Raw genomic sequence first — 15,856 nt, 5'->3', positions numbered from 1 at the left:
GTCACATGACCACCAGGCCATGCCCAGCCAGTCACATGACCACCAAGCATGCCCACCCAGTCAAATGACCACCAGGCCATGCCCACCCAGTCACATGACCACCAAGCCGCACCCAGGCAGTCAACATGACCACCAAGCCATGGCTAGTCAGCAAGCCACACTCACTCACATGACTACCAGGCTATGCCCAGCCAGTCACATGGCCCACCCAATCATATGACCACCAGGCCACGCCCAGCCAGTCACATGACCACCAAGTCACACCCAGCCAATCACATGACCACCAGGCTACGTCCAGCCAGTCACATGGCCACCAAGCACGCCCACCCAGTCACATGACCACTAGGCCATGCCCACCCAGTCACATGACCACCAGGCTACACCCAGCCAATCACATGACCACCAGGCCATGCCCAGCCAGTCACATGGCCCACCCAATCATATGACCACCAGGCCACACCCACCCAGTCACATGACCACCAAGTCACACCCAGCCAATCACATGACCACCAGGCTACGCCCAGCCAGTCACATGGCCACCAAGCACGCCCACCCAGTCACATGACCACTAGGCCATGCCCACCCAGTCACATGACCACCAGGCTACACCCAGCCAATCACATGACCACCAGGCCATGCCCAGCCAGTCACATGGCCCACCCAATCATATGACCACCAGGCCACACCCACCCAGTCACATGACCACCAAGTCACACTCAGCCAATCACATGACCACCAGGCTACGCCCAGCCAGTCACATGGCCACCAAGCCACACCCACCCAGTCACATGACCACCAAGCCACACCCACAAATTAGGCCATGCCCATATAACAGGTTGTTAAGAAATTTGAATCCCACCCCTGCATTGCGCCTCCACAACTGAGTAGGTTTGGCTATGTGTTATAATGCTTTGGCTTATCCACCTCTTATAACATTGTCATATTGAACTTTTCAGGGGATATAAACGGGTGAAAAAAGAAAAGATGCCCATGACTTCACAATCGTAAAAAAAAGAAGCATTAATTGTGTTTTTTGACTCTCCTGCAGATGTCCCTGGTTGCCTTTGAGATCATGCAGATACTATACCAGGTAGCAATAGAATACTAAAATGATTTATTTTAGTAGAGTTTTGGATCATACTACTCCAGAAATGTAATTGCTATGCCTTACAAAGTTGGTTATTGCCCCTTGCAAATTGCTAGGATTCTTTTACCAGTTTTACTGCTTTTGATATTTAGTGTACAATTTAGAGACCTCAGCTCACAGCTTGAAAGAATTTAGATTGAAATTCCCACTGCTAAGCTTCATGCAGTCTATCATATAAATAAGCTCTCCTGATTGCTAGTATTGTTTTCCCCTGAAATGTTAAACAGTGAAATCTTACTTCTGCTTCAGGCTGGATACAGAATGATCCAAAATCTGATGTTACAGTATTTTGATCTTGTCCTTGCTTCAATGCATATTCTTATTCAAGTGATGTATAGCTCAGGGTTGAACTGATGATGTTACCTGGTCAGGTAATGAAACATCTGCAAGCAAACAACCAGGCTCAGAAAACAGCAAGGATTTCTTTTATCCCAATTTATTTTTAGGCTATGATGATACAATTGTACGAATAGGAAAAAAAGGTCTGCACCTGATGGCATATTTTATTTTAAAGCAATAAAGAATTCTGTACAAATAATTTGCACAATAACCATGAATTTATTGAAACTCACTGCAATGAATGAGATGGTATAATTTTAAAAAAAGCCATCCATGTTAATTTTTACAGAGCTCTGTGTGAAGTTGGTTTTAATAAAAAGGGAAAAAAAATGTGTGGAGATTGTTATTGGTATCTTGATTCCTAACTTTTAATAGCTACTGGACACCTGAACTACTTGAACCCACTTGAAATTTAGTGTGCTCAGCACCATAAAATCTTAAACTACAATACCTAATTATTAAACATTATCAGAATGTTTAAATTTGATAATGTTTCCTCCAGGGACATTATCTTTATTGGAAAAGGTATTTTATTTAATCATGTCCACAGGGAAATCTTGATTATGGCTCCAGAATAAAGAGTAATGATATTCTTTCAGAGGTATTGGGAAATTTTGCAAATGCAATTATAAAACTCTTAAAATCAGCAAATTTCTCAGGAAAATGCCATCCTTTCACCTTGATAAACCAGAGGAGAAAATAAAAGGTTTTAATTTGGTGGGTGCTGCAGCTGCACGTGTGATACTTATCTGTTTAAATCACAGCTCTTTCAGAGGATAGAAAATGTATCAGATCAGTTTCAGTTTAACAGCAAACTGCAGTCGCTGTAAATGGTATTCTTTGAAGATGTAAGAATACCTCCTATAATGATATATGTTGTTGATCCAATGTTGCCTTCATATGTTGATGGCTTTAGGGAAATATCCCTGTTTATTGATATAAATGCCAAAAAGGCATTAAGAGTTGTTAACCTAATCCTGCATAGCTTCCCCGCCCCCCCCCCCCGGTAATATAGCACTACTAACTAGACTCGAGCATACAAAACATTTGCTAGACCAATACTTGAATACAGCTCATCAGTCTGGAATTCGCACTACATATTGGATATTAATACAGTCGAGGAAGTCCAGAAATATTTCATGAGAAGAGTTCTTCACTCCTCTATTCATAGCAAAATACCTTATGCCACCAGACTTGAAATTTTAGACCTAGACAACCTAGAACTATGCCGCCTTCAGTCCAACTTAAGTGTAGTACATAAAATTTTCAATTGCAATGCCCTACCTGTCAATGAATACTTCAGCTTCAACCACAACAATACAAGAACACACAATAGATACAAACTCAAGGTAAACCGCACCAAACTTGATTGCAGGAAATATGACTTCAGCAACAGAGTGGTCAATGTCTGAAATACCCTACCTGACTCTGTGGTTTCTTCCCCAAACCTCAAAAACTTTAACCTTATACTGTCTACTGTTGACCTCACCCCTTTCCTAAGAGGTCTGTAGGGGGCATGCATAAGTGCACCAATGTGCCAACGTCCCTGTCCTAATGTTTCTTTTTATTCGTATCCATTTCATGTATTCATAACTATGTTTATACTTATACCTAATACTTATCTAATACTTGCTTGACAAATAAAATAAATAAAAATAAATAAATATGGACAATCTCTTGTCTGTTTGATTAAACCATATAGTGGTGCAGAGTGGTAATTTTGTATTTGGGATTTATGGGATCATGGATATTAACCTCGATTATGAAGCATACCATTACAATTTGTTTTCTCTCCAACATTTTTTTAATCTCAGAATTATTTCTACAAAGTAGTAAGATCAAAAGTCAAATGAAAGAGATTTTTCAACACTTAAAACAAGGCAGATTTGAAATGTGTAGTTTTCTTCACTGAATTCTTCTATCTCTATCTTGATTAGGAATTTTTTTTTTGCTTTGATACATATTTTTATTTGGAAATAAACATTAATCTTTTCTAGGGTAATATAACATTAAAAAATAATAACATGTTCATTGCCCTTATCATCATATGGTTTTAAATATAAAAGAAATATATAATATTTATATTAATGTCTCTATATATTAATATTAATATTAATTATAAAAGAAAGAAAAATAAACCATGGTATTTTTAAAAATATGGAAAAGAAATCTGGATCAGAATGTTGATTGTTCCTCAAAAAAAAAAATTGAGATGAAGGAAAAAAATGGTGCATAATTTCCTAGTCTTGTAAACCTTTGTTTTTTTAAGCAACAATTATTAGGTGCAACAACACTTAGGAAGGAAGGATGGTGGCATTGTTGAAAAGACTTTTTTCCACTTGACCTTTACATAATGTGTCATCTTGTCCTGGAGCGCAAAAAAAAAAAGGCACATTTGACAGATTTGACAGAGCAATAAACTGACAGACATTTATTGTTTGGAAGGATGCTTTTGTTGAAATGGCAGTCTTTTCATGTATTGGTCGTGATAAGATGGCTGATGGCACAGAAGTGACCACTGGATACATTAGCTGAAGATATTTTATTTTAATTAGTAAGATATTTCTGTTTTTAAACTGAAGCTCAGTAACTGGTTGCCAGTATAGCTTATGGTATTGTTCAGGATGCTAGTGGAGGTGAGTCACATTCCCAGACCATTCTTCTGAATCTATGGTAAGCTCATATGGCTTTACGATGTTGGTTTGATTTGGGAACAAGCTTTTTTGTTATTAAATGCAGAATGAGGTTGTCCCCTCATTTAGCAATGGGTGCACCACTGGAAGATCTGGAAGAATCAAGTTAGGGACAGATTGCTTGGAGAAAATCTATCTACTGTATGTGTGCTAAGAGTCAACAATTCTTGAACTATAATCAATAAGTCAATCAAAGTTATCTGCTTTATTGTACCATTGTTACCAATCTCGGCCTTTTTAGACTATGGCAACTTGTTTTGTTTTGTCCCAAGTAGCTTTTAGATACATTAAAAAATATATTTTGCTCATTGTAGAGCTTCAAGAAACAGCACTCAGTGCAAACCAGTCCTGAGAAGAACTGATTCCTGACTGCTAACAGATTTGCTGTGTTCCAGGGCTAGAGAAGCAGTCACATTTGCTCTTTTATTCATGGCCATCTTTTTTCCAGGAGCTCAAGGTGGTTGGCATAATTATTGGGGCTTCCATAATTGCTGTGAAAGCAAATTTTCCCCATGAAGGAGAATATTTAGAGCTCAGGGTTGAAATGAAGGTTCTTTGGTGCTCTGTGAGCTTGGTTGTTTTCTTGCAGACATTTCATTATCCAAACTAGGTAACACTATCCCTGATGATGTTATTTAGTTTGGGTAATGAAACTAGGTCTGCAAGAAAACAATCAGGCTCACAGAGCACCAAGGACCCCTCAAAAATTTCCCATCTTATCTTCATAGCAGTTCTATGAGGTAAGATAGGCAAAAGGATAGTTGTCACCCAAGAGAAGTTTAACTCTGTGACTTGAACCTCACTAGAGTCTTATGGTGCCCTTATTTTGATTAGGACAGACAGTAATTGTCTTCTAAGAGATTAAGTTAACCTAATAAACCTTAAATTGTTAGTTCTGCAAAAGCTATTTTAATAGGACAGTATATTTTTCCATAAATATTTCTGGACCACTTGCTTTCAAGAGGAATCTGGGAAAATCTCTTCTTTTTACCTTTTATGTAGCTTATTGTTTTTTTCTGAATTCTTGATTGGTTTTTCCAGGCTAAGACTTTAATTTAACATCATTCATTGTCAGGAGGAAATATTTGGGTTTATTTTGTTTATGGGAGGGAAAGTGCTCACAATAAAATGTGCAGATCCCTACAACCACACTTTTGCTCTGGAAAATGAAGATTTCTTATGAGTTTTCTATAGTTATCAGTCTGAAATCTGTTGTATTCTTTTAATGGTTTCTCTAGATTGACAGATCAGGCCTGCAAAAATAGCAGTGGCAACTAGATAGCAGTAAAGAGAATAGAAAATACTTTGCTACCAACTAGTGTTCATCAAATTTCTGTACCTAGATCAGTTAATCTTAATTATTTTCAATTTCATGGAGATATTTCTTGTCTCTAATGAAAATGTTCGCAAGCCTATGATTTTCCGTCTGGATAAATCTTAGTTCAGATTATATTTTCATTTCTCCTTAGCACCTGGGCAGATTTTCCTTCTAAAATGTAATAATAATAGTAAATCTGAGTGTATTTGCACAGCTGAGAGGATAAGCATATATTAAACAGAATGAAAAACTTGATTGTGCTTGTAAGTGATGAAAGCATTGAGGATTTTTTGTCACTTAGACAAAACAAGTATTAAATTTTACTTTGAAGAGTGCATATTCAAATGCTCTGTATAAAATTATAATACAAGTAAAAGAAGAAAATGACACTTTCTAAATTGTAAGTTATTAATGAAAAAAAATGTCTTTTTTAATTCGATGAAGAAGTAATAATTGTTTTCAGGTTTGCCCTTTGATCAAGCTCTTAAAGGTCCTCAAAAGTAAATTCAGTGTAAGTGATAATCTAAATTATAAGCATTTTAAGGAGGAATTTAAAATTAACTTGCATAGAGTATGTGTTGAGATTAGTGCTGAAAACACTTCAAATGAATTTTGGCAGCTGTTGAATGCAGTTACAGAATGAATCAAACTTTTAAAACTTTATACAGTAATAAATAGAATAGAGTTTTGATCTATTCTAGATTGAGCCTTCCTCAGTCTGATATGGTCTATATATATTCTCAAGCCAGATTCTCAAGCCAGAATGACCATCATGGGGCTTCTAGGGCAACCTTTCTTAAAAGCACCAAATTAGAAGAATGTTGGCCTGCTGACACAAAATTCTGAAAATAGCACTAAATATAACAAGGCCACAGATCACAATTGCTGGTTATTGTTTTGGGAAATCTTGGGCAATGCGAGGGCAGAAGCTGAAAAGTCTTAACATTCTGTTTCTTATCTTACCCTCTGCAAAAAAGAAAAGAAAAGAAAAGAAAAGAAAGTGTGATGTGGAGTCTTTGCTCTCTCTTTCCTCTATGCCTGGCCTGAAGGTCATGTTGTGTTCAGGTTTTAGAGACCTGAAGTGTGAGGTCCAATAGCAGCCTTCCTCTCTCTGCCTCTGGGCCGTTCTGGGGATCTTAGGAAGAATCTGTCCCCTTTCCTATGGCTGTTGCTTAATTAGCATCACTATACATTTAACCTCAGAATTTGCTAGTGAAAATCTGTCAAGAGTGAAGTGATTATGGAGGTATGATTAGGGTTATCAGATGTCTGAATAGACAAAGGAGGACTTAGATTTACAGCAAAAATACTGATAAACATGTATGTTAGGCCTACATATAAGTGGAATTACTGGTTTTCAACAGCAATATTTTTCAAGAAATCTTGTTTTAAAGAACATTTGCTAATAATAATATTGAATCAATGATGATGTGTTTTTCACATTTCACCATAGAAAGTTACGATGAGTTGTGATATACAAAAGTAATCCTATAGTTGAAGGTGATTGCTGGAATCAGGAAATTAAGTAACATTAAGTCTAGGGTGTCAAGTCTGTCAACAGATATTTTTCAGCTCTGTTTTTAAAAATTGTATCCATTAAAAAAATAAAATCAGTTAAAATATTTCACAAATAAATGTTTTCTGCATATCTAATATCGCGTTGTCATTTGATTTCAGACAAATTGTAACATACTATATAGCATTTGATAACACAATTCTCTCTTGTTTTCCTAGCTGAGAAATTTAGAAGAAGACTTGAGGAGCTGCATAAAGAGAAAAGTTTGTTGAATTTTCAGCTTCCTTCACAGCATCCTTCCATTAGCAGCTTTTTGGAGAAATTCAGAGTCTACTCTCAAATGACATTGTATGATGGGGCTCATAGGTAAGTGTGCAAGAACCTGCTGCCTTTCCACACAATGTTTGTGTGTGCTGTCCTGTACTTACATGCAAATAAATTGAGTGTTAGTGTTAATTCCACTTTATAATGCCTTGGTAAGACCACACCGCATCCAGTTTTGGTCATCACGATGTAAAAAAAGATGTTGAGATTCTAGAAAGAGTGCAGTGAAGAGCAACAAAGATGATTAGGGGCTGGAAGCTAGATCACATAAAGAACAGTTGCTGAAATTGGGTATGTCTAGTTTAATGAAAAGAAGCGCTAGGGTTAATATGTAACCGTGTTCCAATATCTTAGGGGTTGCCACAAAGAAGAGGGAGTCAAGCTATTCTCTAAAGTACCTGAGGGTAGGTCAAAAAGCAATGGATGGAAACTAATCAAGGAGAGAAGCAACTTAGAGCTAAGGAGAAATTTCCTGACAGTTAGAGCAATTAAGCAGTGAAACAACTTGCCTCCAGAAGTTATGGATGCTCAACACTGGAAGTTTTAAAGAAGAGATTGGGCAACCATTTGTCTGAAATGGTATAGGGTTTCTTGCCTGAGCAGGGGGTTGCACTAGAAGACCTCCAAGGTCCCTTCCAACTCTGTTATTCTGTTAGTGCAGTGCGTATATAAGAATCTGAGCAGGAACTAAGATCTTGCCATAAAATGCTTCAAAGCAAAGTGCAACATTCACCTTAATTTTTCCTTCTATCATAAAGGGTTAACCCTTTTCTTGAGTGTTAATGTAGGTGATCTGTTTTGAATAGTGTACAGGTTTTGTGTAAATGCTAAGCATTTGATGATAATAACTGTTTGGGAGCACAGTCCAGTGGGAAAAAGTTTACTGGCAATCTTTATTGGAATATATGTGCAAGTCCAAGAGATTTGAAATTGGCTTGCACAATAGAGCATACCAATGGATTGTATTTTTACCAATTTACCAATGTATAAATAGTTACAAAATTTAATCTGAATAGCTGTCTTCTTCAATCAGTTGCCAAACATTTTTTTTAAGGCTATAGCTTCCATAATTACCATCCGGAAAATCTAAGAATTGCATTTCTGTCACTTGTGGAAAACTGCTTTAGAGTAATTTTTAGATTAGTATCCATAGCAAAATCCCGAATTTATTTAATTTATTGTACTTCTCCTTAACCACCTGCGCCAGAAATGATAACATTGCAGTCCATTACAACTCATGTAGCTTTCCCTGCCTCTCTCTGAAAAATTAATAGTTGTGCTGAAAATAGCAAGCATCCACACATTTTTCATTGTATCCATCCTTCTGCTGGATTTGCTGTCTGGTAGGCTATTGGCAAAGGAGGCATTGACATCAGGAATCCTTAAGCTGAAGACTTTTCTCCAGCTGATTAGTTTCCATACAAATTTCCTAAGTAATTTGTCGAAGCATAGGATTGTTGGAGTAAATACTGAAGAAATAGAAGACCACTTAGCTGCAAAATTGATAACAATTTTTAAAAAGTACTCTGGAAATCATATGCATGTATTGCATCCTAATTTACTCTTTGAAAAACTTTCAAATATTCCCAGAAAAATCTGGGCAATTCTGATGAAGAAATAATGGTGCCTCGCTAGTTTGAGCTGAGCAAGCACAGGTTAAGTTTATTCATGTAACTTTTCTTTGGTAATTATTATTTGTTTTATTGGCAATAACATTGTAAGAAAAATATGAGGATTGAAAATCTCTATTTGTTTCCCTAAGAAAAAAACAATTTTTGTTGTCATGACCATGAAATATGGGTAGTCCTTGACTCACAACCACAATTGAGCCCAAAATTTCTGTTGTTAAGTGAGATATTTGTTAATTGAATTTTGCCCCATTTTACAACCTTTTTTGCCTCAGTTGTTAAGTGAATTACTGCAATTAGTAACCTGGACACCGCAACGGTCATAAATATGAACCAGTTGCCAAGCATCTAAATTTTGATCACACAATCATGGGGATGCTGCAAAGGTGGTTGCAGTGAAAAATGATCGTAAGTCACTTTTTTCAGTGCCATTGTAACTTCGAATGGTCACTAAACAAACTGTTGTAAGTCAAGGACTACCTGTATTTGGTCACTGGGAAAATGTCCGAAACCTGTGAATCTGCCTCTGAGTTTATATCTCTATTTTTTAAATGTGTTGGCTACCCGTAAATATTTTGTTACTTATTGATATGAAGATTATATATAAGCAGGGCTTCCTTAAATATTAAGAAAATTGGAGTAGGACAAATGTATGTAAGATGGCCTCCTTGTGTACCAGACAAGGAGTCCTGATCTCCAAGCCTGACTGAAAGATTACTGGATGTATCCAACTGTTGGCAGATTGGTTGAATCATGTGATTAATTATGAATTGTATTTGGAGTGATTTTTGTTCTTTTCAGGCCTCTGTGTATTGGTTTTTAGAATAGTATATTCAAAGACATGGATATTTAGTATAAGTGGAATATTTTGTCCAATAAGTGAGAATAGAAAGTGTAATCATGCTACCAAACAGCATAAAGAACGATTAAATTATTTATCTGGCTGCACTGAATGAAACTAATAGTCTAGTGTGAGAAAAGATTTATTGGCACAATGGATTTTCCTTCAATTAAAAGAGGCAACTGTATCTTACTGTGCAATTAGGACATTGATCATCTACACAGAAATATCACAAAATTGATTAAACATGTTTAAAGCTATTTCAAAAAGCTCTGTACCCTTACTATTGATCAAAGACTTTTACTTTTTTCTACAGAACAAACCATTGGCACATACAACATGGCATCGTGCCATGATTTAAGAAGCAATAAGTTTTCTCCACCTAGAAACTCCTTAGATATTGTATTTTAATCAGGGGAATGGCATCTTTTGTCCAACTCCTAAAGCAATTTACAGCAGCCGACTGCTGAAGTACTATAAAATACATACATGTTCAACCTTGGTCTGATTTTGTATATTCAATAAATGAAGTATCATTATGTGGATAGGGAGTTTTCTCTACTAAACCATCCTGGCATTCTACAGATATATTGGACTGTATGTTGAGTTTCTGATCCTTAGTTTCTGATCATTGTAGTCCAATACATTTGGGAAGTCACCAGATTGGGGGAAAATTGTAACAAAATTCATTATGTATATCCATTAATATTTATGAATGCTGTAATAGGGAAAGGAATCTTCTCCTTGAAAAAAGTGATCAGAAGATATCAAACCTTCCTTACCATGAAAAGATACAGATTCCAGATACAAAACGGGACCAGCTGCTTGAGGAAAAGAAGTGGATACAGGTAAGCAGAATATGATGCACTTTGTGGGATGGTATTATTGAGATTGCATGCACAGATAAACAAATATACTGCTTAGCACATATATTTGTTGTTGCATGACAAAAAGTTTGAGTAAATCTACCTGATACTTGAAAAAAAAGGGAAGCTGGGACCATAAGAATTATGCAAATCTTTTGAAAAACATGTGGATGTTCAAAGTTCAGTTTAGTGGACATGTTTTTTATCTTACAGTATTATTTTTCAAATGTATTTATTAATCTCTCTCTAGGTTTCTTTTTAAAAAGTCTTCCTAATAGCTTGATAGACCATGCAATTAGTATGGCAATCAGTATTTATTCATTTGCTTGCTTACTTACTTATTAATTACATTTATATGGCCACACATCTCACTGAAATTGATTCTGGGCAGCTTACACCATTAAAATTCCGAAATATAAAAAAGCTATATAAGCAGGGGTGGGATTCCATTTTTTTTTAACAACCGGTTCTGTGGGCATGGCTTAGTGGTCATGTGACCAGGTGGACATGGCTTGGTGGTCATGTTATTGGCTGGGCGTGGCCAATTCAATATCACTCACATCGAGGCACACATCTCCTCGCCTGGCTTCTCATGACTGTGGGGATGCTTCAACAGTCGTAAGTGTGAAAAATGGTCATAAGTCACTTTTTTCAGTGCCATTGTAACTTTGAATGGTCACTCCACACAAACAAAGTACCAGCAAAGGAAGGGAAAAAAACTCCAGAGACGTTCCTGAGACAGGAAGTCTAGTCCTGCCAAGAATGTAATAAGGGTTAATGGAGAGGCAGTTTCTGAAAGCAACCCCAGAATGTTTCCTTCCTGCCTTCCTTACAGGATTAGGCCAGTAATTTCTTCTAACAACCAGATCTCCAAACTGCTTAGAAGGTTAACAGCTGGTTCTAGCAAATAGGTGCGAACTGGTAGAATCCCACCCCTGTATATAAGGGAAGGAGAAGAAAGTGGAATATTGCTTAAGTCCTTTTTGCTAGATTTGATCTATTGTGTTTGTTATTCATTAATTATTGGAACATTACTGGAAAAATTCTTACCAAAATGGTATTGTTACCACCAGCACAGTTTCTACTGCAGTGTTAACTGTTCTATTCTTCTGGCAAAATAAGCAATATCTTTAAAGTTTATTAACAGTACATTTAAGCTAGAAGAATTGACTCAGAATATAAGCTGATGTTGTAATAAATGAGTATATAGAAATACAGATAGCATTTTAGCGTTTCTGTTCTTTCAAAAAGAAGAAACCACAAAACAAACAAACAAACATCACTGTACCAAAAAATGAGAATATTGGTAGCTTAGGGTTGAAATGAAAGCTCCTTGATAGCAATAGCACTTAGACTTATATATTGCTTCACAGTGCTTTACAGCCCTCTCTAAGTGGTTTACAGAGTCAGCATGTTGCCTCCAACAATCTGGGCCCTTCTTTTACCGACTTTGGAAGGGTAGAAGGCTGAGTCAACCTTGAGCCTGGTGAGATTTGAGCTGCCAAATTGCAGGCAGCTGGCAGTCAGCAGAAATAGCCTGCAGTACTGCATTTTGACCATTGCACCACCACAGCTCTCTGAGATATTCTCTGAGTTTGGTTTTTTCTTGCAGATGTTACATTACTCAAACTAAACAAGATCATCAGTGATGGGAGTGAGGTTTGTTCTCAATTTATAAGACAGGTCAGTAGAATATAAACAGAGAGCAAACCCCATTCCTTACTAGCACTGGTGATGGGGAAGAAAACAACCAAGCCCAGATAGCACAAGGACCCCTCAAATATCAATATATCACCATGAGTCCTAAGAATCCTATAGGAAAGAATTCTATGTTTTCTTCCTTTTCTGACATTAATACTGATTATCAACACTTAACTACCCATATTATCAGATTTTCAACTACAGGATAGGTTATTTTTACCTCATTTTAAGAAAATAAGGGTTTATCGTTGTGTTTTCCATCTGAAGACTATTGAATTTCTGACATAATTCCCAGACTGATAGTACAGAGAATGAATGTGTTTGGGCTACAAGCTTGATTTTCTACTCAAAATAGCAGGCCTGATGTTGTCCTGATGACCTCTTTTATCTTCTTGACAGAGGTTGAAGCATTAGCTAGCCTGTACTTTTCCTAGTAAATCTTTCAGGCAGGGGAATAAATAGGATGTATCTGAGGCTGTATATAGTAAGTGTAAACTGAGTTTCTTCAGCCAATTCATTGAATCAAGAAAGAAAAGTGGTTCATCTTGAGATACTGAATATAACTGCAAAGTTAAATTAACTTTTAAGTTTTGGCTTGACATCAACAATATGCTTTTTCAAAGTTACTGCCTGTTGCGATTTTGAATTCATGCCTTTATCTTGTAATTTGTATAATAAATAAGATGCAGCCTGGAGGTTTGAATGAAAAGATTGGACATCAATTTGTCAGAAATGGTAGTGGGGGTTGGACCAGAAGACTTCCAAGGTTCCTTCCAATTTAGCTGTCCTATTATTCTATTCTATAATTCTGTTATTCAGTCCTAAAAAATGTAGGCCACACGCACAAACTCAAAAATTAGTGGATTTTGCATATGTTAACTATACCCAGCCGTGTTAAACCAATCAGCAAATGTGAAACTTTGGCCTTTTAAAGGGATGTTGAATCATTTATGAAAACCTTGGCTCAATGATGAATCTGGACATTTTAAAAGCATGATTTTATTATGGGATTTTTGTCTCAGTACATATTGCCCTTCAGGTGAAGAGGGCTGATTTGATTGATTGGCCTGATCTATAAATTCTTTCCAGGCATACAGGACAGCAATATGGTCATATAACTCAAGTATATATGAAAAGGATTTCAGTTTCTCTTACATATTTTGTATTATTCATTGATCAGTTTTTCTTTGTTAAAGTTATACAATAAATCAGAAGGGACCTTGGAGGTCCGCTAGTCCAACCCCCTGATCAAGCAGGATACCCTATACCATTTCAGATAGGTGGCTGCCCAGTCTTTTCTTAAAAATTTCCAGTGATGAAGCACCTACAACTTCTGAAGGCAAGCTGTCCCACTGGTTAATTGTCCTCACTATTAACAAGTTTCTCCTTAGTTCTAGGTTGCTTCTCTCCTTGATTAGTTTCCATTCATTGTTTCTTGTCTTGCCTTCTGATGATTTGGAAAATAAGTTGACAGTATCCATCTCTGTGCAGAAAGAAATTGAAGTCGTTAGAGCAAAGCTGGCTGTTCTGGAAGCTAAAGATCAACAGTTAAGGATAGAAATTCAAGAACAAGACCGCCATATTCAAGAGCAAGATAATGAACTGTCTGCTTTGTTCAGCTGGGTGTCACTCAAAGAACTGCAGACAACTGGCAAAGCCTTGGCTGATATTTTGGTAGCCTCTGATAAAATTCCACACAGGTTGGATTTTCCAGACTCTGTCAAAAGGTATTCATTTTGTGGATGATTATTATTTTGATGAAAATCTGCTTTATTCTTTTGCCTCTTATTTTTCATTGTATTATTCTACTTTTAATGAAAAAACATATATAAGGAAACATAATCTTTAATTTTATATTCCAGTTCTTAGAAAATTACTGTATGTATCAGAGTAATATTAATATCATGTTTTATCTGGATTTGAGTTTCCTTTACTGATAACACCAAGAAATCATTCATTTATTAGAATAGTAGAATTCTAGAGTTAGAAGGGCCTGTTAAGCCAATGAATCAAATCCCCTGCTCAGTATTGTGACCCAAATTAAATTATCCCAGATAAATATCTGTCTAGTCTTCTCTTGAACCCATGGAGTGAAAACTTGCCCACCACATCTCTGGGAAACTGCTTCTATCATCAAACTGCTATTGGTTAATGACCTCTCATATTCAGTGAAAATTAACAAAGCTGAATGAGTGGTACTTATGACCGGTCCTCAAAATTCCAGCCATCCCAACAGGACTGTGGTCACATCACTGTGATCTGGCTGTTTGGCAACCAGCTTGCACTTAGGATGGTTGCAGCATCCTGTGGCCATGTGATTGTCATTTGTGACCTTTCCTTGCCAGTTTCCCATAAGCCATGGTGGCACAGTGTAGTATTGCAGGCTAATTCTGCCGACTGCCAGCAGTTCGATCCTGACCAGCTCAAGATTGACTCAACCTTCCATCTTTCTGAGGTCAGTACAATGAGGAGCCAGATTGTTGGGGGCAACATGCTAATTCTGTAAACCGCTTAGAGAGGGCTGTAAAGCACTGTGAAGCGGTATATGTCTAAATGCTATTGCTATATGCAAATTTAATGGGGAAGCTTGCAGGTACTGTTGCAAGGGGCTCCTTTAAGTTGTTACACTCTAGTGGCTCCCTCCCACCCCAAGGATCCTGGCTATGGAGATCACAAAGAGGCAGCCATCTGTATATCATCCCTCATCTGGCAGCAGTCACTCTAAGCCCCATCATGTTTGCATTGTACTGCAGCAAGCCATTTATCTGACTGCTGGCCTGCTTGCAAACTGCCTGCTTGTGAATGGTTTTTCAATTGACTTTATTTGCTGGAAGCCAGTGGGAAGTTACAAGGAGGTTCTCACTTAGTGATATTGATTCTTGCTTAATGATGACAATGGGAACTGCCAGAATTGCTGTCACTAAGGAATGCAGTCACTCGACCTCTCATTTTATGACCTCATCGCTTGGCAATAAAAATTCCAATTGCAATTATTGTTGTTAAGAGGAGACTACTTGCATTTTTTTAAAAAATGTTTTTTTTAAAGAAACATGCAATTAGAATTTGTTTTCCTATAGCATTAATCCATTATTCTATGTCTTTGGGATGAGAGTGCAATCTTAATATGGCTTCCTGCACCTTGCAAACTTCTTGTGGTAAAGAAGATTTGGTTTAATTTTGAAATGGCCCATATATTATGTGTATGGAGGAAGGTATTGTTATTTCACTTTTCCCCTAATTGAGCTGCACACACAAAGCATCTGGTAAAATGTGCAGAGTTACAGAGTGAGCACAAAGAAATTCAATAAATAAATACAATAGACTTAGAGATTTAGAATAGACTAAGAATAACTTTATTGTAACTTTAAATGTACACTAATTGGCATACATTAAAATGAAATTTCGTTGCATACAGCTCTCAAAGTGTCATCACCTCCAGTATACACTACCTAAATATGTTAAAAATATAAATAAATAAATAAT

At 36.8% G+C, this 15,856-nt stretch overlaps 1 protein-coding gene across 3 annotated transcripts in view; it reads left to right on the top strand.

Annotated features, from left to right (window-relative positions):
• The window catches only part of DISC1 (DISC1 scaffold protein), a 152,817-nt gene that overhangs the window by 26,840 nt on the left and 110,121 nt on the right, over window positions 1-15,856 (top strand). For all 3 annotated transcript variants that reach the window (XM_087967947.1, XM_026669446.2, XM_087967950.1), the window contains 3 exons: window positions 7,232-7,379; window positions 10,534-10,654; window positions 13,865-14,100. In XM_087967947.1, the coding sequence (XP_087824073.1) occupies window positions 7,232-7,379; window positions 10,534-10,654; window positions 13,865-14,100 (505 nt within the window). The remainder of the gene's footprint in view (window positions 1-7,231; window positions 7,380-10,533; window positions 10,655-13,864; window positions 14,101-15,856) is intronic.

Source organism: Notechis scutatus, chromosome 1, assembly GCF_049901735.1.
Source record: "Notechis scutatus isolate UNSWTSFEM ecotype Mainland chromosome 1, rNotScu1.2, whole genome shotgun sequence".
NCBI classification, from domain to species: domain Eukaryota; kingdom Metazoa; phylum Chordata; class Lepidosauria; order Squamata; family Elapidae; genus Notechis; species Notechis scutatus.
The sequence above is the reverse complement of the archived record's forward strand: the minus strand, read 5'-3'. Positions and strand labels throughout refer to the sequence as shown.